Raw genomic sequence first — 25,549 nt, forward strand, 5'->3', positions numbered from 1 at the left:
ACAAAGCAGTGAAGATGGTATACTAACAAATGGCACACAATATTCAACAACTTCACATGATTTTTCAAATCATTTTATAATCCATATTATTTAAATAATGACTTTTAAAGTAGTTTCCAGTGTGTACAGCTTTCTTTGAGTTAGAAACATGACATATTCAAAGATCTGGCACTGATGACCTGCTATCCTCTTTGATTTTGAAGTGTCTGGTGTCATCATGCCAAGGACTGAAGAGCTCTTCAGCCTGTCTGTTCATCTGGCGAAGGATACGAAAAAGAGCTGCAAATTATTTAAAATGAATAATTCCACCGTAAAGACAATCACCTACAAGTGGATTGTAAATGACTGCCAATTAGTGTGAGACTGGATGGCCCAACAAATTCAGGCTAACTAGCGTACTGTTTAATATGAAAAGACGACTCCAAGATCCCCATCAGGTAACTGTTAGTATCAGAATGCATGCGTCCACAATCATGCAGGAGAGGTGTCCCAGAAAACTTCTTTGCTGTCCAACAGGAACAACGCAGCTGAATAACACTTTGTGAACATGGAGGTAAAGACCTGGCCTTTTGAAGTAATGCAGTCTGGACATGAAAGAGAAATTTGTTTGATCACAATAACAGCAGTCTTGTTTGGCACAAATGAAGGGGAACTATTCTGGAGAGTAACTTTGAAGCATAGACATGTTCTTGCTTTGCTGCCTTGGAGACTCAAGAGTTGGTTATTCATCTATGAACCCTACATCCTTTGAAAAACAGGCTGGTAAAGGCTATCCAAGCTGGACTACAAGTAGAGGGTTTAACAGGACAATGCTCCAGGCAAACTGAAAATACTGGTTCAGAAAGAAGGCAGACTCATTGGCTGGTTTAGTCAAACTGCAGATTTGAAACCCATCACACTGTTGGAGGTTTGGAGAGAGATGTAGCACATGCATGAAATTTCTAAAACGACTTGCAGCAGACTGATCTCAGACACTAGCTGATATTTAAGCCACACGGTGGCCAAAGGGGACTTATTTGTTTCATAGAAGATGGATATATATGCATGTATCCACCTGAAAGAGCATATTTTCTTTCTGGTGTTAAGTATATCATCCTAATCCGAACACTGGTCGGTCTTCTTTTTCATGAGTATGTATGTGAATGATTGCACAACGCACAAAGTTTCTGTTGTCATGTGATGGTGTGAGCCTGTACTTTGTGTTGTCTGAGCAACACCTGGACTGAGAATCTCCCCTGTAAAACCACCTCGTTAGCAGCAGCATGTCCACCTTCTTGCATTCTGTCTCTTTTTTCTGTGCCCAATTTCAGAAGCTTTCTACTGTCTCAAATCTTTTCTTTGTACTCACCTGTATGTTCTGACGTACTGTATCAGATAGGTGTTGGTGGGCAGTGGTAGTAGTCCAAAATGAGCTCATAGAAGCAGGGACTGGATTTTGGAGTAAAGCTTACTCATAGAGGAGGCAAACATTTAGCTCGTTGCTGGGATCAGTTGTTTGCATCTCTGCTGCAGTGAATGAACACAGTGACAGCAGCCCTGCATGAATCCTTCATTTTCAGATGTGTTTTTTTTCCAGTGTCAGAGAGGTGCTGAACTGTTGATCGGCGTTGGAGTTTCCCTGGTTTTATTTTTTGCTTTTCTTTATTTGAGTTATTCCTTGTTTAAAAGCTGTAATTTCACAGATGATAAGTTTATCACTCACAGCATACGCAGATATACCGAAACCAATGACGATCATGAAGACTTCTTTTCCTGTTTGTAAGATGATGATGAAGTGCAACTAATTGTGTAGTAACTGAAAATGTGAAAGACAAGTAGTTACTTACTGATAACATGTACATTTCATTTCTCTGATAAACAGGAGGGCATATTAAAAGAAAATTGTGTATATGTGATCAGCTACATGAAATGTATTCTTTTATTTATCACTAAGCAAATGACTTTTGACATGTACTTTTGTGTGATAAACAACTTACAGCTTCCTCTTTCTGTAAGAACATACAGATTTAGAAAAGGGGAACCTCAGCTCAGAGTTCTTAGAATAACTCTGTTATCTTTGTACACACACACACACACACACACACACACACACACACACACACACACACACACACACACACACACACACACACAAGAAAAGTATAAATAAAGCACACAGACAGTGATGAGACGCAGGTCTCGCGTCCATGACTGCCCTCGCGAGTAAAGACAACTGCAGTGTTTGTGTTTTCTAACTCAGGTGTCTCAGCTGAAGAACTACAGGGTGATTTAAAGAAATCCCCTGTCAGTGCCACAGTTTCTAAGCAGTCTATGGTGCAATTCATTCAATTCATGTGTCCTTGATATATTTCATATTAACATCAGACACAACAACATGACTCAAATAAAAAATTAAAATGTAATGGTGAATGCAGTGAAAAGAATTTACACCAGCGTTCGTGGTACTGATAGATGCTGTTTCAAATTCAGCCACCAGGTGGCACTGTTCTCCCAGGTTATTCCAGGAACGAATAAAAAACATCTGCACTTCTGCAATATGTGAGTCCTTTGCTAAGAGATCTACAAGCGCACACACGTGTTTGCTTTCTTTGTGACAAACCGAACAGCAGATCCACAAACACTCCCAATGTCACCCTTGAAATGGAGACACACCTGTCCTCACCTGGTAACAATAAAGTGAGACACGTTTCAAGTGACGCCAGTGTACACAACTGCACCCAGCTCAAAGTAAACGTATTTAATGAAATAAAATGCTAATAGAAACATTTCATACAGTTTGGAGAAGTTTTCATTGTGATCACCATATTTCTGAGTTCATGTTCATGTAACAGCATGCAGCAGCTCTGAAGGATATACAGATACATCCAGATCTGCTGGCTAACAAATCCTTTCTGAGTAGTCATCATATTTGCTGCTTGCATAGAGGCAGTCCTAGCCTTGACGCTTTCATACCTGTTCTCTGTAGAATTTCACAATGAATTGAAATGTTTTCTCCAGTGACCTCTAAAGAGTTTCTGTGATTCTACGGGAATTCACAGTGTGACTGGTTTATTAAAGAGTCAGGTGGGCCGCTTACATTAGCCAGCGTGTGTCTGCTCCCCACAGAGCACTTGGTGGAAACCTTTCCTCTCACACACGTCTGCTGTACCAGTCATTTAAAGAACTACCTCATGACCTTTTCACATCATCATCTGGGGAGGTATTCTTGTGGAAGTCCGCTAAAGTTCCTGCTCTGCAGCGCCTGGTCAACAGCATGAATGTGAGAGTCAATCATCTGTCTCATGTCGGGAGTGAATGGGTCAAAAGAGGGCCGCTGAGCCCCTGAGCGTTTGAAATGCCCGTCTTGGTTGCTCTCTGCACACAGAAACCTCTCCTCTGTCATAGTGACGTTTAGAAAGGCTGTGATGAGCCGGAGCTGGGGGAGGAGATCTCGCTGCAGCTCCTCATAATGCACCACCAGGAGGCGACGGCCAAACTTCAGCCAGCTCACAGCATGAGATGCCCACCAGGGGGCATAGCTGGAGACAAACTCAGGCCATTCTGCAAGTGAAAGAGGGTACAGTTGGATTATTTATAGCTAATTTGATCAGGAATCACACATAGATGTTGGATTTTTGTCTGCATGCTCCTCAGAATTTTCTTTTTTTTGTGTGTGTGTCAGTGTTGAAGGAACTGACTGCGGAACTAAGTAAAAAAAAATTACATGTCCAAAATGATCATCTGAGTGAATGTTTATCTGTGTGAATGTGGAAGACACAATGACTCAACTGGTTATGACACAAACTATGGAATAAAATATGCATAAAAATTGTGGAGAGCTCCACTGTGTGGATATCAAACGGCTGTACAACTTCAACATAGTTACTCCCAAGGTGAAGACTATAAATCAAATGATTTCATGCACTGCAATCAGATGATAAACATCATTCATCATCGTGTGGAAAAAAAAGTGAAACTGGAATGTCAGCCAGGAAGCAGGCAGAGAGGAGACAATACAGATGGCAGCATGTGTGTGTATATGCCTGTGGTATAGACAGGCTGGCTCGTTGTTGGATCTCACTAACTGGTTGTGGAACTGGCGTTTTAGTTTGTTTGTGTAAGAGCAGCCAATAGCCAAATACAAGGGTTGATGAAAGCATCGAGGTGTTTTTAAACTTGGAACTCAACTGTGACTGAAATGAGATATTTTAACTTTTTTTTAAATGACATTCATTACGTTCTTAAACTATACATGAGATATTGTAGTTACATTTTGTAGGAAACAAAGGAAAAAACTGTCAAGAAGTAATGCAGCATGGTGATGGTTTAGCAGCATGATGCCACAGCAGTAGCTTTCAGTCCGCACTCATCTGTATTCTGCATTATCCACAGAACACTCTGTCAATAGCTTTCAGTGGGACCAAGAAACTGCTTTTTCACTGTCTTTTGAAAATCAAACATTTTCAGTGCTGTGAGCAGCATGAATGCTGTCTTCTTTAACCCCACTGTATGGAGTGGAGACAGGCAGACATTTAAAAACTCAGAGCAAATAAAATCTATTAAATAGGTGACTACAGCAAGGGATAAAAGACTTTCACATTTGCAAGAACAGAACCTTTAAAATATCTTATTTTCTTCTGTAGGTAAAGCTGGGGCCTCAATTTTTATTGGATTGACCATCATAAGATATGTAGTCTTCTATACTGTGAGTAAAGTGAATGTAGTCCACGCAAACTCATTTCAGTTCAAGGGACTTGTAAAAAAAAGTTGAATTAAAACCTGCGAGGAGAGATATTAAAGAGACGACGTTGAGATCTGTTAAAAAAAAGTGAAAAGCATAAAGCTACATCCAATCAAGAACGGCCCTAACCGCGGCTGCGCCAATAACGAGATTTACGATCTCGCAAAGGTCCGTCTGCGTACACGTTTACGGTTTCAACCACTCCTATCCAGCCCTCCAAGATTCTCATTGCTTCTGATTGTCACAGGTAACGTAAGCATCTGCTTGGAAAGCAGTCCCCTGGCTGGAGTGGACAGTGAACACATCACCTATGCTCGACCATAAATCTCGCTATACCGCCCAAGTATGTGGGAACAATACGACCGTGCAGAGACTCGCCCAAAAAGCTCAACTAACGCACAATGAGACACAATGAAGGGTGTGATCTGATGTCTGCTATGCCTGAATGCTACATTCCATTTTTTAGACTTTACTCAACAGATAATTGTTTAGTGGAACAAACTAAAAAGACAACTTTTGAACAAAGTTTAGACAAACTTTGACTTTTCTTAAAGGGTGGATGTCTGGTGCTCAGGAGTGGGTCCTGAGTGCTGGCCTGTAAATATAAAGGTGCTTCATGACGCTCATTTCTTGTCTGCTCTTGTTGTATCATCAACAGCAGGACATTATGCAGCAGTAACTATAGCAACCTTCAGCTGAGCCATAGACCACTCCATTCTATTGGACTACATCACCTTGACTCTTCCACTGGGCATCTGTGGCGTGTCCTAAGTGTCCGGCGCACTTGCGGTTGAATTCAGCCATTAAGGAGCGGTAAGGGTTGCGAATCAGCAGGATGGCAGAGTCAAACATCTCAATTTCTTTCTGCCCACTTTCATGGGTCTTTACGCAAATGCTGCGGCCACTCTTCCAGTAGTCCTTCTCGCCTTTGAAACCTGGTACCAATGAATAAATGAATAGATAACAGTCAGCTGCAGGGCAATATTTCATCAAGCACCCACTTAAACTCTCATTTCAGGACACGGACTGTGCTCTCCCCACCTCTGTTGTACAGCGTGCCATCGAAATAGAAGCTGCCAGTGTAGTAGCCGGTCACAAGCTCGATCAGGTGTCGTACCCAGGTGTTGCCTGCCCCGGGAAAACTAGAGAGAGCCACAAGGGAACTGGATCTTTGAGGCAGAAACATCCTCTCTTTGCACCTGGAGTCTAGAAGCACAGTTTTCTTTTTGTTTTGTTTGTTTGTTTCAGCTGTTGTATATCAGCAGAATATCAGAATATATCAGCAGAATATCAGAATATGTATGAGAATATATAGTAAGTATTGTAGCAGAGAGCCTGAAATGGAGTTTTTTCTTTACGTGGCACAAATTGCAGTAGGAAAGATCAGAGCTGAAATTTGGGATGAAGACTGTTTTCATTTTTACTAAGCATCTAACCCCAAGAAAACTACACAGTAGTCACAGAAAGTCTCTCAGTTGGGACTTTGTTCCTTTTAGGAACCTTTTAGAATTAAAGCAAGACTGGAACATTACCTACACTGCATGGTCTGCAAAAAATGACTGACACGGCAAAATGGGATGGGCTCAAAATAATACATTTACAAAGAAAACACATGTCGATGACTGACACATTGTTGCATTGTGTAACAAATATCTCACCAAGCACAGGGGTATGGTAAACTTGGTAGTGGTCAGGCTGTGTGGAGGCTGTGAGTGCAGGGGCAATGGTGTGGTTCCCCACACACTGCTGGTTGTCTGACTGCTGGTTGAGACTGAAAAGAGATGACGTCCATGTACAGAAACAGTGGGGTTTCTTGAACACAGCCAGTGGGAGCTCCTACAAACCAAAAGCACAAATGTTCTTCAGGTTGTCATATGACTCATCACGCCAATTTTTCTCTTCAAAGACTTCTAATCTAGCCAAGGGTGATCTGTCATCTCAGCTCAGCTGAAAAAATCTGCAGAACATCCCAACTCCCTTATTTTTCCTCACTCTGCCAGGTAACAGGAGGTTAGAATGCTCAATGTCACAACACGAGGACACTGGAGCGAAACTTTTTTGCAAATGATATGCATGCATAAACACACACCGCACGGTGAGAATTAATCACAATGCAGTCACTGCCAATATTTCTACCATCCATATTTCAGTCTTTTTGGAGGAGACACAGCTGCACAGAGTAAGATCTCAGTGCAGGATGCAGAGTATCTACATCTCATTACAGACACATTAAATCTAAAATATTCAGCAAAAATCCAAAGAGCTCTGTGCTCCTACATGTGTTCTCCTGGAAGAGAAGACAGCTCCCTGAGTGGAGAACCACAAGTAGAGTGTGCAATAAATTGATCATCATTTCTGTAATTTGCAGAGGAGAAATTCAAACCTTATCAGTGCACGTCTCGATGCAGGACTGCATGGTTAGGTTCGGCTGAAAGGAGTAGACGGGGAAGGTGCCGATGATGCTTTTCAGCAACTTGAAGCAACCTCGGTAGTGCACATTTCTGACTGCAAGGAGGAAAAACGCACATGGGGATGATAAGGAATAGCTCTCTGCTAGTGACTGCAAAACACATTTGAAAGGTTTGCCTTGCTTTGGTCAACATTAGGGAGCATTTATTTCTATACAAACAAGTAGCAAATGTCAGATTTTCAAAGAAATGTAAATGCAAAGGGTTTCTGCGATAATTATCTTTCCATACTTGGCTGAATTCTGGTACACAGTGTAATACATTCACAAGTCAGCTGCAAATCTCCAGAGATGCCGAAGCTTCCAGTCATGAATATTAATATTGTTTATGATCATCAGCTGCTTATATAATAGATTCGCCCTTGACTGCAACAGGAAGACAGTGCAAATCTTTACACAAGTGAAAACAGTTTTTATAAGAAAAAGTTATAGATAATCATTATAGCTGGATGTGTCGTGGTCATTGTGGGGCTAATACACAATTAGTTTCGTTCAGTCAAGAGTTTAGCCATAAAACAAAGAAGAGTAATGAGCTGTCAAAAAGGGTTTAAAAGGAAAATGAAGCATTAAGGACCATCCAGAACAGCAACACAGGTTAAAAGCTTGACATTTTAAAAGTGGCAGATTAACTTTGTGCGACATCCTGCTAAGATAATACAACTTTAAGTATTTATCTAAATGTGAATGGCAAATAATATACAGTCAGAGGTTTATGTACACTCATCATGGGCATGAATGTCATGGTAATTTGGAGCTTTTAATGATGTCTTTGAACTGTTTGTTTTTCAGGGTGGAATACAGGATACGTCTTTAATGACTATAAAAACAAGTTTACATTTATTTTGGATTTTCCCTAATGCACATAGACTCAAAAGTACACATACAGGTTCAAGTACGTAGATATATACTCTTAAATATTTTAATAAGTGGTGCTACAAGTTCTACGCTGATTTTTAACTTTTAACAAGAGCAATGTAATTAACTCTTTGCTAGTAATCATGGTAGACTATACTGGTAGTTTCTCTTTGCCAGCACAAAAATGATTTAATTTGACAGACGTGACTGGACTGACCAAGACTCACAGCGATAACAGCAAGAAGGGGAACTGTAGATCAACATGAGTAGCATGGTCTCTTACAACCATTTCTAAATAACTGCACATTCCAAGATCATCAGTTCAAACAATTTTATGTAAGTACAAGTTACATGAAATATATAAATGTGTCGCCACTTTGCCAGGATATGGAAGAAGACCTAAACTGTCACCTTCACCCACATAGCAGACAGGTCTGGCCCGGATCTGGTGTCAGGCCGGCACTGCTGGCTGACATCTGGCATGGTAAGTGGTATGTCATCCAGATATGGGCCAGGTCTGGCATAGATGGCACTGTTTATGTGATGGCATGCCATATCATGGTTTGGTTTATGTGGCCCAGGCTCATAGAAAGCTGATCTTCCCTACATCCGGCATCAAGCTGGCACTTCTGACTGACTGGTGTCATGGCAGGGCGTATGTCAACCAGATGTGGCCCAGGTCTGGCAATGATGGCACTATTTATCTTCCTCTTTTCCTATTTTAGTTGGAAAATGCCATGTTGCAATACTATACTGCTATAGTAGCCAATGTTTCAAATGCAGGTTTGACAGGTTTGTGAGTGTACACTTTATCCAAAACCTAGTGAGGCTTTACTCATGTTCATCACTGGGTAGCTGTAGCTCAGGAGTTAGAGCAGGTCACCTACTGATCGGAAGGTTAGTGGTTCAAACCCTGGCTCTTCCAGTCTGTATGTCAAGAGTGTGAATGTGTATGAATGTAGTTAGAAGGCACTCAGTTTAGAGAAAGTGTGTGTGGTTGGATGAATGTGGCATGATGTATAGAGCACTTTGAGTAATCTGCAAGAGGAGAAAAGTGCTATGTAAGAATCAGTCCATTCACTGTCTGAACAGAGTTTCGTCGTGTTACTTTCGCACTACTATGTTCCGGCACATGTTGTTATTACATGGCTTGATTAAGGTACAGATTAGGCTGACATCTGGGGCCAGAGCTGAAACTGTTCTGGGCCAGCACAGGGCCAGCAGTGTGTCTGCAACTGGCCTTGTGCTGGCCAATGTGTGGGCCACCTCTGGCAAACCAGATCTGGGCCAACAAAGGGCCGTCATTCTTTGCGGTATTTTGGCCATGTGTAAGCACACTGTGTGGGCCAGATCTGGGCCATACCAATTTTTCTATGTGGGAATATGAGAGGAAATCAGACGGGTGTATTCAGTAACCACCAACGCTCAAACCTGCCATGAACTGGAAACTGCTGGAACACCAGCGTCACTGTCTACAGTGAAGCAAGATTTACATTGCCATGATCTAACACGGTGTTGACCAGGAAAGAAATCCCTGCTTCTTCAAACTGAAATTTGCAGATGATCACAGAGATAAGCTATTATGGTCAGATCAAACAAAAATTTAGCTATTTGGCCACAATGAAAAGATGCGTGTTTGGGGCTGACAAACCCAGTGAGGGGACTTGACTCCAAAACAAATATCACCAGTCAAATTTAAAGCTACACTTGGCATAATACTGCAAAGAAGCAAAGGAGTGGAATAACAACAAAGCACAGTTGCCAGTTACACAGTAAGACAATTTTGTCAAGACCATCTTCCGAGAGGAAGCAATGGCATGAAAGATAACAAAGAACAGGACATTGCTGTGTTATATCTTTCTTATTATTTTGCATTACAAATACTACAACAATACCAGAACCAACAGGATTTGTCACTCATGCATGTCTGAGGATCAACAGATGACAGCTCGCAGATGGCTGTCGCAGCAATGCAGCCCGCTTTCTAGGTGTGCATCAGACAAATATGATGACCGCAGGAACGGCGATGGAAGGATTTGTCAATTTAAACATCAGCCAAAGAAATGCTGACACATCTCAGCCAGTCTGTCACACAGTCTGAGATGACTCAGACAAGGACGTTTAGCGTGGAGAGTAAACACTATTACATGCTTACATTTTCTTATGGAAGGAGTTCAGTGCATTTCTTTTTGTTAGTAGCATATTAAATGTTTGCTCATTATTTATTCATGGTTTAAATATGTGCTCGCTGTTGCTCCATTTATTACTTAATTTATTTTGTATTAGGTGTAAACCTAATACAATGCATCATTCTAGTCACAAGTGGCATCGGTTCATTTATGCAAATCAGGTCAAGCTGTGTGTGTGTGTGTGTGTGTGTGTGTGTGTGTGTGTGTGTGTGTGTGTGTGTGTTGATGTACGGGCTGATAAATACCTTTTTATGATAATCCTTTATGAATAAAGCCCCCACCGTTTCACACACCTTCTCCTTTCCTTCTGTAATACTATGCACTAAGACAAATCCTTATCCTATCCTGCTGTGCTTTTCATTGTTATTCACTTAACTTTCTTCTTTGCTCCGAGCTGTGAATCCCAAAAGTTATCTGATTCTTTGGTTCACATCAGTCATATCAAACTTTTAAATTTTTTCCGGGGTGGTTAGGTTAGACCAGAGATGGGCAGTAACGCATTAATACTACTACACGTTACTGTAATGCAACTACTTTTTTTAAGTAACGAGTAAAGTAAGGGATTACTATTGCAATAAAGTAATTAGATTGCTGTTATTTCCTAGTAAGCACGCTGCATTACTGTGCTACAAAACCGTGATTTTGTTTGTGAAAGTGTCTCATGACAATGGCGTGCGACGTCCGTGGCAGCAACAGCGAAAAATCATATTTATGCTGTCAGAGACTGTTGCATATAATTAAATTTTTGCTTGATGCACAAAAGTTTAAAACTAATAAAACAATTTTTAAACAGAGGATTTTTCATTTGATTCGATTTTATATGATGGATTATGCAGAAAAAAATAGATTTGGGCTGAAAGGTCTGTTGCTTTATTACTTATTCAGGTTGTTCATGTTTTTAAAAAGTAACTAAGTAATAAAGTAACTAATTACTTTTGAAAATAAACAACCAGTAAAGTAATGGGATTATTTTCTTGGAGAAGTAATCATTAATTAGTGACTAAGCACTTTATTCAAGTAATTGGCCAACACTGGGTTAGACAGGGCAAAGTTATGGTTAAGTATATGTAGACACATTTGGAAGTAAATGACTGTAAAACCTTCAAAAACTGAGTAACGTTGGGTGGTTCCAGACAAAAGATGACGAATGTGAAAGATGCTTCTCTGGTTGTGTGTCCAAAACAATCATCCCTCATTGCATCTACAACACAGCTTTACTGACCAACAAAATATGAATAATGCACCGTGAAAGTGACACGCTGACCAACTTGACAACATCACTAGAGCAGGGGTGTCCAACTCAGGTCCTCGAGAGCTACTGTCCTGCAGCTTTTAGACACATCCTTGTTCCCACACACCTGAATCAAATGAATGGCTTGTTACCAGGCCTTTGCCAAACTTGATGGCATGCTGAAGAGGTAATCCAACCATTTGATTCAGCTGTGTGGGAGTTGGACACCCTATGCACTAGAGAAAAGAAAACAACAAAAAGTGATGGCAGTAAACCTCTGAAACGATGGATTCACCAAAGAAGAAAATGTTGAGCTGAGACAGTAGAAACTTTGGATCCTGTGGTACTAAATTCAATTCAATTTAAACTCTGTTTTATTCATACAGCGCCAAATCACAACAAGGTCCTTTATGTGGTAAGGTAAAGACGTTACAATAACACAACTGCTATCCATACCAGTCACCTGATTGTCGGCGCTTTCTGTAAGTTAGTTCCTGGTAAGAGGAATCAAATGTGCTATATGTATAAGGCTTTGGTTGCACAGCGGCATGTGGCAGCGTTATAGATGCTGGTGTGGGGAGTGCATAGCTTTAAGTTTTCTGTGTTGTTGTGTTTTGAGAATTTAACTTCAGTCATTTCTTCACTCGTCTGCAGAGCCCGTGTAGGGTATAAATAGTAAACCGTGCCGTGTCCTCCCTGAGGGAAGTCGACTCACATTTTCTGTGACCTGGCAGCTGCTCCTCCACCTTGTATATGGAGAGACGGCCTACGCCGCCACAGGGAGACCCCCTCTCACCCCGACACACCAGACTACAATCCTCTTCTGGAGCCCGAGGGCTGCTAATCCGATTCCCGCAGTGGCACTCGGCTCCGTACTCCAGACCTGCAAACTGGTAACCACTACACACACACACACACACACACACACACACACACACACACACACACTGATAGTTATTGCCCTAGCCAATGGCAATCCATAACCTGAAGCTATTGCCCTTTGGCTATGCTTTCCCACAGGATTTTCGATAACATTTCAAACTTATCATTTAACTCAAAGTTTCCGGGCTTGCACGTACAGTTTCCCCGTGATAGCCATCAGTGCTTTTCATTCTGCACTCTCCTGACTGTGTAATGCCTTCTTCTGGCTGCACTGCAGTCACCTCTGATCTGTACTTTACATATCAAGGCTCTTGTGACTCATCCCCCTTTCCTCTTCCTTTATCCAGGCTCCTTGGGAAAGACAGAGACCTCATCAAAATTGACCTTTTCATGTATGTCCTTTGAAGCTTGCTCATAAATTGCCTTGACTTTTTACTTTTGCTCATTGCGGTAATTGGCTCGCTCAGGTAACGAGACTGCCTTCCATGTGGACAGGCAGAGGGCGGGTTTGCGTTTGAGATGGAAGCGCCAGCTATCCGCCTGGCAGCATCCATCTGTCCTCGGCTATTCCCGTTTCACTGGGGATGCTCTGCTTCCTGGCTGCTAACATATAAAAAGGAATAATTCAAGCAGGTCATTCCTTGAGTTGTGTTTGAAAATTCCACCTGTCTCTACATGTTTAATAACAGGTTTGTTGAGGATGTGGCAGTGCTGATTATTCGGCTCATGCTGACCCAGTCAGAGACTTTCACACCACAGCACGTCCACAGGAAAAGCACATATCTAACCACTGATTTATTCACCGACTGCTGGACTCAGCTCATTAAGCGTTCTATAACACACACACAAACACCTCCCTTCTTCCTTTTTCTGCAACAGATCGAGCCTTCTGTCCTGGCCTGCTCTTCATTCTCCCCTCTCTCACTCCTCACCCCCTCATCTTTTACTGTCATCCAGCCACCTGGCTCTCCGCTATAGCTCAAAACACAGGAGGCATTCATGGAGGAGACTGAGATCCAAAGCATTTACTCACACAGCGAGCTTTCTGTGGTCCCTTCACAGGAGCCCGCTGTGAACGCATTACCTTTCCGAGCAGGTGTCTTGACACAAAGAGCTGGTCATTTTGCGCAGGTCGTAAAGCATGGTCCCTCCCAGGGCTCGATCGCTGGCGTTGTGAAGGAAGCATCCGATGTAGGTTCCTATATGAAGAAAAGAAATGTGAAATTAAAATTCATTCAGGCAGAAAAGTCCTGTGGTGGCACTCAGCGTGCGCAATCACAAAACCAAGGTGGCTGAATGGAAAGTGTACATTTATGGTCAAATCTAATAATAAAACAGGAATCGGTTATTTGTCATTCAAGAATAGGACGGATTTCCAGCAACGCATTTCTTTTTTCTTTTATTTGACCTTGGAGTTTCCCTTAATTTTCACCTTGCATCCTTTATTGGCCAAATTAAACTGAGTGACAGACTCATAAGGCATAAAAATAATCACCATTAGCACCACCGGCAAACTAAATAATGTCCTGCGTCGCAAATTTAGAACACATTTGTTTTTTAAAATCAAACAGAAATGAGACAAATTGTGTATGTCCTTTGGTCCATGTTGCACACACACATGTCGACACACTCCTCTGCGACTTGATATGGCATCTTCGGTTTGGCTCTGGACACATTCTCCAAGAGTGGCAGAGCCAAAACAGCCTTTGCGTCATCACTTACTCACAGTTATTATGCACAGCAGCACGTATCGTGAGCCATAACATCCAACTAAATTATAACATGGCAAGGCTTGATTTATCCAGCAATGTAGATGATTCGTATTTCTACATTACTGTGAACCTATTTACTTCCACTAGAATAAAAATCACCCGTGCAGAAAGAAGGATGTAACGCATAATAGGCTACGGCAGACTATTATGATGTGCTGACAAGATTAAGGCACCATATAAGATGTAACCCAGATTCAGTCTTTGATGTAATCCCTGTCTTTGCCACATTGCAACATCAAACTCTGCTCAGCTGACACATTAAAGTTTTCTTTATAAATTTCATTTTCAGCGTGCCAGGGAGCTGATGCATTTCTTTGTGTGCATATTTAATTTCCATCTTCCTCCTCGAGTCTGACACTATTATGTTTTGAGGCCACATGCTAGATGTTGTTAGTCCTTCAGGAACTGAGTTTTTGGTGGATGGAATGCGTGCACATACTTGGCTTTTAGGTTTATTTTGCAATCCTTAAAATGAATTTACGTGTATCGATGTTTATAGGTTTCAAGGACACGAAGGGCTTGGCTTTCTGTTCTCGCTTTACTACCAGCGGCAAAATAGGCCGATGCCAGCTGGTCAAAGAGAGGATTTAATAAGTGTTAGAGGTGCATGTGACGGGGACTGACGGAATGTGCAGCAAGGTGAGCAGACAAGACAGAAGCACGCAATGGGCTGTGAAATCTCTGGCAGGCCAAGCATCACCGTATCGAATTTGTGATTCAATCAGTCTGCAATGTCTTCTGAAGCTCGTCCAGCCTGTTGTGCTGGAGTCAGGCTGAGTCACCAGCCGCCGGCACCCGAGAAACAAATGCAGGAGTACACCGGTAGCTGCTGCCTCAAAGTACTAAAAGGCTGGGACTACCAAAGAAGAAACTCAAATGGCATCACCCAAGGTGAGGCCCCCCCCATGCCTCTCAGCCACCCGGCGGTGCAGGTCATTGTTTTAATCAAAGTGAGGAAGAGGCCCCAGGCAATAGCAGCTGAGGGTTAATGGAGGGAATCAGCCTGAATTCCCAGACATGATAGAAACGACTGCACTTTTGGCTTGCCATTGTGCCGCTTTCTTAAACACCAAGACAGATGGCTGAGCTGGAGCTGATTCTTCCCCGCAGGATTGGATGGAGGAGGCTAATGACAGGATGGCCAAGAATGAGGACATGTGCTGCTGGCACGGGTAGCAACTGTGTGTGTCCATTAAAGTCTGCTGAAGGGGGTTCATAGCCTCGCTGCTGGATCTACATACTAAAAGCCTCACAAGTGTGAGCAGCGTCATAAAAAAAGGACAACAAAGAGGGTTTCGATGCATTACAGGCTGACCTGAGACAGGATGAGAGGAGGATCATCTCAACGGGGTGTCGGATGCTGAAAAACACAACACTCCTAAGACTGTTAAGACTTTTTCACACACACACTGCAGCCCTGAACTTGTCTAGACATTATGCGGAGGAGCTGTGTGTGAGAATGATGCACGCTCTATACAGCCGCCACTGCTCGCCTGAACCAAACCGAGTGTTTGCAGTAGTGAGGAAGCATTTAACAAGGACAAAATCAAGCGCAGCGTTAATTCAGGGAAGCCACAAAGTCAAGCTCAGCTGCAGATTAACTGATTTCAGTAGCAGCACACATCCGATACACTTCCACATATCCAAATGGTTATTTCATAGAGGGCATGCTATTTAAGCTCCTTATCTGCAAACCCACCTTGTAACCGACCTCCTGCCCAGCTCCTCTTTTTCTGACTTAATCTCCTGTTTCTGTTTCTGACTTATTCAGTGTCATATCTGTTACTGACGCCTGCCCTGTAATGAACTGCTCCTCTGCCTAACTTGAGCATTTCACATACCCGCATGGAAGGCTCCAGGAAAGAGCCATGGTGCAAAATAGAAATTACTGCGGATGGAAATCACTTTTCTTCTTTGTCTGAAGTTCAGAGTTGCCAGTCACATCACAGAGTTAATGCAGAGACCTATTAAGTTCAGGCAACCTATTTGCTGTGAGTCTGAACGTTACGTTCAGGTTTACGTTCACGCTTTCACACCTTGGCGCATGTGATTAGAGGATCACCAGGGGGTCCTTTGTCCCTCCTTGGGGGGATACTCCCACTGGGTTTAAATCTGGGACTCTCGGCCATTTGACCTTAGAACTGAAGAAGCTTCTCGGATGAGAGGTGAAACATCTTCAAGCAACTTAAAGAAGTCCAGACGCTTTTCTTTGCAAAATCCTTTGACTACGATGACCTGGATGACTGAGAACCTTCACAGACAACGTTACGTTCAGACTCACGTGTGTCTTTGGGCTTTGGGAGGACACGGAAGCATGAGTACAGACACGCAAACTCCATACAGACCACTGCACTACTGCCACCTGTGTGTACAAATCACTTACAGCACTGAGTGAAACTTCAAATACTGTGTAATATCTCCATCTACACATCTCTCCTTATTTGTACTTTACATATAAATACATTTGTCACTCATTCCTGCAATGTGTAGGGCTTCCAGCAGCAGATACAAAGTATTATACATCGCTGACTTTTATTATAAAATGTTTGAACAGGTAGAGCTCCTGAATCCATGAATATATGAAACTGAAAATGCATGTGCAAACTTCTCCATCTGGCTGTGTGATGTTATTACTGCTACGCCCTCTGTGTGAGAGTAGCCACTGAATAAAGATGGGATAAAGACTAAAATCATGAAAATACCTTTTGGGATTTTGTACCGTTTTGGAAGTCCAGAGCGGAGCGGGACTGATATGTCAGCAGACCACAGCCAATAAATGAACTACCATAGAGAGATGTGTTTAACCACCTACACGCAGTGTCTTGTCCTCACATTTGTTTTTAAAATAAAAAAATCTCTTTTAAAGGATTCTTATTGTAGGTATTTGTTTTCATTATGTGATTAATACAAACAGGGGACGGTAACTCATGATCACATTTTTAAAATTCAGATAATGTGTGCTGGCCTGAAGCTTTTGGGCTTCAGTCCAGAGATTTAAGCTGTGAAATTTGGATAACGAGACTGTTTTGGATGGGTAAGAGCTGTTTAATGGCAGCCTACCTTGGCTGAACCACCTTATGATAGTCCTGATTTAGCTTCTTATTACTGCTTGACTCACAGTGAGTAGCAGCATTTCCCCTCTCCATTACACTGCCTATTCTACTAAATAGGAAAGCGCTTTTTAAATTATTTTAGACATGGTGCTGCAACTGATATTGATGTAACACTGTCTCTAAGACTGTACCTATTTTCATTATAATTTGATCTTTTGATTAACTCATTTGCTACCAAGTCAATTAACTGTCATAGGTTTTCAGAGCCAGTCTTTATTCAGCAAGTAGTCCAGTACACAAATATTCACAATAGCAGCAATCACATCTCATTTGAGGAGCTGGAACCAGTAAAAGTGTGTAAAAACAGCTAGCCTGGAGATTGCTGCTTTGGTTCGCGTTTGAGCTAAAAAGGCCACCTATCAGTAAAGTCTCCAGTTAACATTTTTCACCTTTCTGTGTGTGTGAATCTGCCATCATGGTGGAGTTTGTTTGCTTAACACAAAAACTGAACGGTGACTTTGTGGGGTGCTATTTACAGAAATGCTTTTTGATCAGAAGCAGTGATTTCTTGGAATCAGGCCACTAGAGGTTCAGTAAGATATTTCTTCCCTCAAAGTCCAGCAACAGCAGCTGGAAGCTGCTGACAGGACCCAACAGCGTCTGGTTTTTATGCTAAGCTAGGCTAAAAATGTGTTTGTCATGGTGGGAAGTGACTGCGGCAGACGGCTGTCCATCCACGAGCCTGGTTGTGCTGGAGGTTTCTTCCTGTTAAGAGGAATTTTTCCTTCCTACTGTCACCAAGTGCTTGTTCATAGGGGGTTGTCTGATTGTGGGGTTTTCTCCGTGTTATTGGAGGATCTCTTCCTTGCATAATAAAGCACCTTAAAGTGACTGTTGTTATGATTTAATGCAATATAAAGACAATTTAATTTAAATGTATTTATTTAATATTGTATTTACATGAAAATGATTTTATTTCAGTGTCAAATACATGTTGTGGAATTCGAGTGATTGTTTCATTATTAACTGGACTGATATCCTGAAATAATGCACATACTTGGTTTAGGAACGGTGTCAAAAATACGCTTTTTTCTAAGCCCTTCAACCGGCTACTTTCACAGGGCCTGTGGCACAATAGACTTGGGTAATTGAATTCTGTGTCCTGGGTAATACTTTTTAAAAAAGACCCTTTGCCAGATGGCTGTTACTGAAACTGATCCCTTTCTTGCCTCAAACATTTTTCATCTGTATTACCCTACTTAGTGACTGAATGGTCATGTAGTGTCTGTTTAAAAAAAGGATTAAGAGCTTTTGCAGGATGCTTTTCAAGAATGGGCTGAAAGAACAAATGTTCCACCGAAGGTAATTCCAATGTATTTATCATTTCAGCAAAATGGCAAAGGCGCTGACAGGCACAGTTAAACAATAGAGTAAATCTCCATGGATATCTCAAAGTACTCAAGTAATGGTGAGGGCTCCTTAGCAGAGAGCGCAAGTAAGAAATTATATCGTTTTTCTAGCTTCATAATTACTAATTTATTTTCTGGAAGCTACTTTAGTGCTCGCCTGCCTTTTTTTTATACTCTTCTGGTTTCGAGAGGATCAGTGAGCTCTATCTTTCATCTACAAGATCTGAAGCAACCAAATGTAAAATGTTATATAAATGTATAATGAAGCTCTTCTAAATGTTCTAAGGTCATGATTATCTGTTCATAAATGTCGAATGAAGCTTGTTGTGAGTGCACTATGTGAGTCCTGTGCAGAGAGTGCGGTTCCCCAGCCCCTGGCCATCTGAACAAAAAAGAAAGCCCAAAAATAGAAAATAAACATGCATATGTGCTCCTGATATGTTGTTCACGGGGAAATCCGTCGGCTTAATACGCTCATAAGGTATTTCAGTCACTTTTTTCCCCAGAGTGCTGTCATGGACTTTGTAATATGTGTTTTTAATTCAATGGCAGAAGAGGTGTCTCAGCTTGACCACGGACATGCTTGCTTTTGTGAGAAGGCCACACAGGTGCAAGTCAGTGACATAGCAGAGGTCCCGGTGTTTTAGAAAAGCAGATCTAAAACGTGTTAGCATGTTTAAAATCTCAGCTTTACATTCTCAGCAGAAGTCATTGGAGAAGATCTTTTTCCACGTAAAGAATCGTGCATTTGTCATGATGCATGTTGATGGCATTAACACTTCACTGGCACACTAATACATGTAAATAGGGCGACGCAGTGGCCAGTGCTTGTTTTGTCTGCTGGCTAGTTAGCTATACAGAAAACAGGAGTGAAGCTTGTCAAGTCACAAGTGACAGAGGCAGGACAGCGTCAGCTCAATGTGCAGACAAATACACAGCTCTGCACAGTTATTTACCTTTGTGCCTGCTGCTTCTCTGGACGGAGACTCTTTGCTCTGGACTCTCTGGCAGCAGACTGTGAAACCAGCGATGATGCAAGTGTTGGACCCCCAGGCTTCGGGAAGCAGTCCAGTGTCGCCCTCCTGCCTTGGCTCCCCCTCCAGACGCAGCCTGAATGGCAACCCATCTGGAGCGTGCCCTCATGCCCAAGCCTGCAGTCCTGAGGGCAGTAGGAGGTGCAGAGAGGGACCACAGGGGGGGCAGGCTGGCTAGGTTTGGCTGAGCCACTCTGATGCTGGAGCGCTGTAGAAGCAGGATGCTGCCTGCCATCAGATAGGCGATACCCAAGCAGAGCAGCAGCATTTGAGCCCGCTTCAAGAGGCAGTGCAGCTTGTAGAAGGGTGCCACCATTCCTATACCGTTTACTGTCTCGCAGCTCAGTGGAAGGCCATTTGATGAGTAAGGAGAGAGAGCAGATCTGTAACCTACTTAGAACTTCATAACAATGACAAGACCTGCAGGATCTAGCAGAGGTGCACACATTGTCTTGGTCCTTTTGGAGCCACAGAGTGTGAGATCAGCAGTGGAACAAAGGATGTGTCACACCAGAAAGATTTAATATCCAATGCTGTGGTCAGTGACTCCAAGGGGATCCTTGGGTGTAAGCTGGGGGGAGAAAACAGAAAAAATAGCAGCAGCTAGATTTAATGCAAGTGTATTTCTCTATATGTCAGCACAATGAAAAGGAAAAGATGTGCCCGACTGGTGAATTAGATTCACGGCTTATGTTGACATATCGGCTTGTGTTTCTGTCTTGCAGCGTCTTGCAGCAAATCCCATGGTGCTGCTCCACTGCTTCCACTGTTGGCATTTGTTTTTATATCATATTGCTGCCCAAAGTTGTGATTCCTGATTTTGAAATGTGTATTCTTGACCTTATCTCCCAGCTTCCAAATCTCAACTATCTCACTGAAAAAACTATCATGTGATAAAAACTGTCTGGAGAGCGCATTATGGGTGCTTATGAAATGGGGATTATCATAGCAGTGTGCGCAGACAAACTCTTGCCTCATCCGTGGAGAGATGAATAAGTGATGAGTGGGGGAAAAAACATGCAAAGATGAGATGTTGAGGATCGCTGAATGTGTAGGCTAAAAACACTGTGGTGTTCGCAGTGTTCTCTGAAGCCTGACACTTTGACTGAAGAGTGGAGCAGTGAAGTGAACATCCGATGAGATCCATTAATGCCTCGTTGTCTCGGTGGCCGTCACACACCGTCATGCCCTTCAGCTCTACTTTTCATCTCAGGCCTTCTAAGACACACTCCACCCCCCCCTTCAAAAAAAAGTAGGGGTGCGGTGATGCTCCCTATGATAGAAGCAACAGTTTGCTCAGTGAACAGTCTCCGATCATGTCCGAGTGCCCAAGTTATGTTCAACTCCACGTTTTTACGCGTAAAATAACTCGCGGTTGTGCATTCGAGGTGAAAAACAAAGACGCGTGGCTGAATTGATTTAGTGGAACGGGATGGGAGGTTGAAAGACAAATGAATCACAAGCGAGAGTAAACACGCATCACCTATTTAAGAAGCCGAGGTCTTCCATCTTAAAAGCCCCTCACTGTGCCTCCACCATTTACAGTATTGAATGTTGGACCGCGCGGCTTACCTTCAGTACCGGAGCGGCGCGGCATCCTTCCACTGCGCGATCACTTATCAGTTTATAGCCGTTAAGATCGCTGTTTTCCTCGCTTTATTGTGCACCGAGTGTGTCCTCGGCGTTTCCCAGAGCTGTTATATAAGCTCGCTCTCCCTCTCTCTTTCTCTCTCTCTCTCGCTTTTTCTCAGCCAGCCAGTGCTGCTTTCCGTCGCCCCGAAAGGCTGGCACGGCGATATAAAGCGCAGGCAGTACGTGTGTATGTGCGTGTGTGTCTGTGTGTGTCAGAGAGAGAGAGAGATACAGAAAGAGGAGGTGATGGGGACGAGAAGGAGGGGTAGTCAGTCTCATTTGCATTGGTGATGTGGACGCGTCACAGCTCCTCCACCGTGCAAACGGGAGAGTCGTGTCCAGCAGTCCACAGGCTTTACTGCACATAAGGAGGGCCTTCAAAAGCGTGCAAAGGCTATGCCGAAGCCCATCTCTATACACTGAGCTCCATGCCCACAGTGCACGATGTATTGAAGTACAATGCAGAGGGCGGCGGGCTAATAAAACCCCACCCGTGAGCCATTTGAAGGACGTTTATGAGAACGCCACAGAATAATCAGATCCACGTCTAAATAAATAAAGTAGGACTGAATCTGACAATATCAGCATTGGTCAAAGATCCAGAGCACAAATCATGCAGTGGTTCCCGCGCGTGTGGCCCTACAGGTTAGGCTCGTTGAAGCACTTAATGAACTGCCGTGACTCACGCGTCAGTCAAGCGTGGATGACGTCCTAGCACTACAGCAGCACAGTCAGAGCCTGGCCTCCGCGTTCCTGCCACCAACAATGCAGAGCAAAGCAGTACTTAAATGCCACGGTGGCTGTGTTCACGACTGAAGGTAAAGAAAACAACCACACTTACCCGTGAAGTTACCGAGTAAGTTAGTAAAGTTGGGTCAAAATGATCACATAGTGGAAAGCTACGTGATTTAATAATGAATTATGCAATAAAATATGCATATGTAATTTCATTTACAAATGACCTTTTCTTTTGTTATCTACTCATTAATAAAGTAGGCTAATTCATTATTTGATCATTTAATTGACAATAAATAGAAGAATTATTAATACATAAATTCCTAAATGAACTAATAAATTAATAAATGAAATAATAAATACTTTTTTCGTACTTGTCTTCCATCATATTATGTTTATGTTTATGAAATGGTTTTTCTGTCGAGATCATTTATGTTCTACATCACCTTCTTCTTCAACTGGAAGGAGGTGTGTTTGTTAAGAAATCCTTTAAGTAACAGGTGGATGCTGGTGTCTGTAGTTGCTAGCTTTGCTGGCTTTATAGTACCTCTATGATTTGCCGGTTGTGCGATTGTTTTTTTCTAGATCATATTTTTTGCAGTTACAATGCAGTCTGTTATGCATTTAGACCAGGGGAACTCCAGGCCTCAAGGGCCGGTGTCCTGCAGGTTTTAGATCTCACCCTGGTTCAACACACCTGAATCAAATGATTAGTTCATTACCAGGAATCTGGACAACCTCAAGTCATTTAAATCAGCTGTGTTGGATCAAGGACATATCTAAAACCTGCAGGACAGTTTCCCGACCCCTGATATAGACGGTCATGAATGCAGCTTGAAAACCTGGCTGGCTAGCTTTAGCTAATAACTTAGCATTGCACCGTCTCACCCAAATATGATTACTTATGGGGACCAACATGAGAGCAACAAATGGTCATCTTTAAATCTTTGAAATGGGGCTTTACAAATCAGACATCAATTGTCTTCCACTTGTCTAATTTGGGAGGCGATCTCTAACTGTTATAGGGCAAGAGGCAAGCTACACCCTAGCCATGTGACAGTCTATTATAGGGCTAACGCAGAGAGACAGAAATCCATTCTCACCTACAGCCAATTAAAACGCATCAAATCACTTAATTACCCAGAGAGATTATGTAAACCCACACAGAAAGGCCCAGGCCTGATGGTGCATTGAAACCTGTGATTCCTGTGAACCCAGGATCTTGTTGCAGTGAGGCAACAGTGCTAACCACTACGCCTCCAATGCTGCCCACTTCACAAACCATTGGGTAATTTTGATATGGTCTACTCTACGCTCTGCCCCACCCAAACCATCACACAATGGTGGATACTTCAGTCATGAGAGTGCTGGTAACATATGAGTTATAACAGCTTGTAGAAGACAAATCATCCACACAGTCATGGGTTGTTTGTCGAAAGAGCAGTATTGTATATTTCGGAAACATCAAGTTGTGGAGACACTGTTGTCATCAAGGTATAATGAGGCCTCTAACACGATGAAGAATATTTTGCAGTGCACTGCATTACATATATTGGAGATATATGTAATGCAAGGGGCGATCGTGGCTCAAGAGTTGGGAGTTCGCCTTGTAATCGGAAGGTTGCCGGTTCGAGCCCCGGCTTGGACAGTCTCGGTTGTTGTGTCCTTGGGCAAGACACTTCACCCGTTGCCTACTGGTGGTGGTCAGAGGGCCCGGTGGCGCCAGTGTCCGGCAGCCTCGCCTCTGTCAGTGCGCCCCAGGGTGGCTGTGGCTACAATGTAGCTTGCCATCACCAGTGTGTGAATGGGTGGATGACAGGTTGTGTAACGCGCTTTGGGGTCCTTAGGGACTAATAAAAGCGCTATACAAATACAGGCCATTTACCATTTACCATATGTAATGTCACACCTCTTAAACAATTTTCCCAGTAAAATGTAATAGCTGCTCTCATCCAGAAAGCAAAAGAATTATGATGGACTGAATGGAGCTGAATTATTTGACAGAGCAGGTCTATCTTGTTCAGCTGTTTTTCTTACTTTTTTAAATTTAATCCTACTTTGTGTAACAGATGGATTTAAACAAATGCTGGAGTCTGACTATTTGTCTGATCCAAGATAAAGTCTATCTCCATGCGGTTTATCAGTGTCTTGTAGAGGATGTTGTTATTTGTGGTGTTTGTTCTTGTAGTCATTTAAATAAATTCTCATGCTCCAGTTTGTATGCGCTTGGTTGTAAAGCACATCGAGCTGACTGCAAATTAAATGTGTTATATAAGTAAAATTTCATTGATTTGACTTCAAACTACTGCGTGCTGTTTGCTTGGTATGTTCTCTAGTGGGAAAAAGCTGTAGAAAGCCGTTAGCTTGCTGTTACCCTGAGTTGTCAGGTGCTTTGCTGGAGGTTTGTTGCGCATCCACTTTATAAAGAGCGACAGTGCCTCCCCCACTGAGCCAGGCACTCCTGTTATTATTCCAATCAGCATTAATATTGCTTGATCTCAGGCTTTCCCCCTGTGGTTATAGCTGCTGTTGAGCTGCAGACTTGTGCAACTCGTCCTCTTTGCATGGCCAGCTGCACAAAAAAACCCACAAAAAAAAACAAAAAACATGGGAGCTTATCCACAGGAGTCTGTTGAGGAAGGACAGAGTAAATCCACGGCAGTCTGCCTGCTTGTTTTCATTATTTTTTTCCCTTTCACTATCCTCATCCGTCTCTTCTCCCAGCCCCTGCTTGCTTTTTCTGAGACACAGGGCCATCTGTCCCCAACATTGCAGTCGATTTAACCTTATTCAACCCTTAAGGTCAGCTCGCTTTCACTCAGACCATCACAGAGACAGGATGGTGGAGCTGTCAGTCAGCAGTCCAGACAGCGGAGCTCATCTCCCTCATCTCTGCCTTTCTGTGCTGCCTCACAGGCATTGATCACCTCAGACAAGACAGAAACACTTGCTGCTGTCTCTCTGCAGCACAATGCCTCAGTCTCTGCTCTATCCTATAATTCTGGCTCTCTGTTCTAGAACACTGCCATTCCTCTTTTTCAAACAGACAGCAGTGTTAAGTCTTAATTTGAAGCTGTTGCTTTACAATCATGGAATCTTTGTTTTTTTCCTACAGGTACTTGAGACAGAGCCTTGCAGGCAAGCATTTGTGTATGCAAATGGTTTTGCTGTAGCTTACAGAACAGGATAAAATGTGCACATATGCATAGTAAATATTTAGGTTTTAGTATGGATTAGTGTCTGCCTTTAATGGAGGGTTTGAGTATTTCAGATGATTCAGCAAGAAGGGTTTTAGGATCAGTAAACCGATGTCATATGTCTGAATGGTGGATTTTCTACTTGTGTTTTCCACTTTGAAAATATAGTTTTAGTTTTTCAGTAGGTCCATAAACAAGCAGCATTTGAACACAGTCCATTATTCTGTGCAGTCTCTGTGACTTGGATTAGTCAGCTTTACTTTGAACAGTTACATTTTTGCATTTTTATTACATTGTTGTGTATCTACAATCACAAACCTGTAATAACAAATTAATGATATTCATCCACCCTCTACATGCACATAAATCAGAC

The 25,549-nt window shown here is 42.6% G+C and overlaps 1 protein-coding gene across 1 annotated transcript; it reads right to left on the minus strand.

The window, feature by feature from the left end:
- Positions 1 to 2,702: 2,702 nt before the first annotated feature.
- Positions 2,703 to 21,475, minus strand: wscd1b (WSC domain containing 1b). Its single transcript, XM_031752862.2, has 9 exons — positions 21,185 to 21,475; positions 19,535 to 20,183; positions 13,429 to 13,543; positions 12,178 to 12,362; positions 7,104 to 7,225; positions 6,379 to 6,556; positions 5,762 to 5,926; positions 5,455 to 5,655; positions 2,703 to 3,540 (listed from the first exon to the last, which is right to left on the minus strand). The coding sequence occupies exons 2-9, from the start codon at positions 19,926 to 19,928 to the stop codon at positions 3,188 to 3,190; spliced, it is 1,713 nt and encodes a 570-aa protein (XP_031608722.1). The 5' UTR covers positions 19,929 to 20,183; positions 21,185 to 21,475; the 3' UTR covers positions 2,703 to 3,187.
- Between the last annotated feature and the right edge of the window lie 4,074 nt (positions 21,476 to 25,549).

This window comes from Oreochromis aureus, linkage group 10, assembly GCF_013358895.1.
Source record: "Oreochromis aureus strain Israel breed Guangdong linkage group 10, ZZ_aureus, whole genome shotgun sequence".
NCBI lineage: Eukaryota > Metazoa > Chordata > Actinopteri > Cichliformes > Cichlidae > Oreochromis > Oreochromis aureus.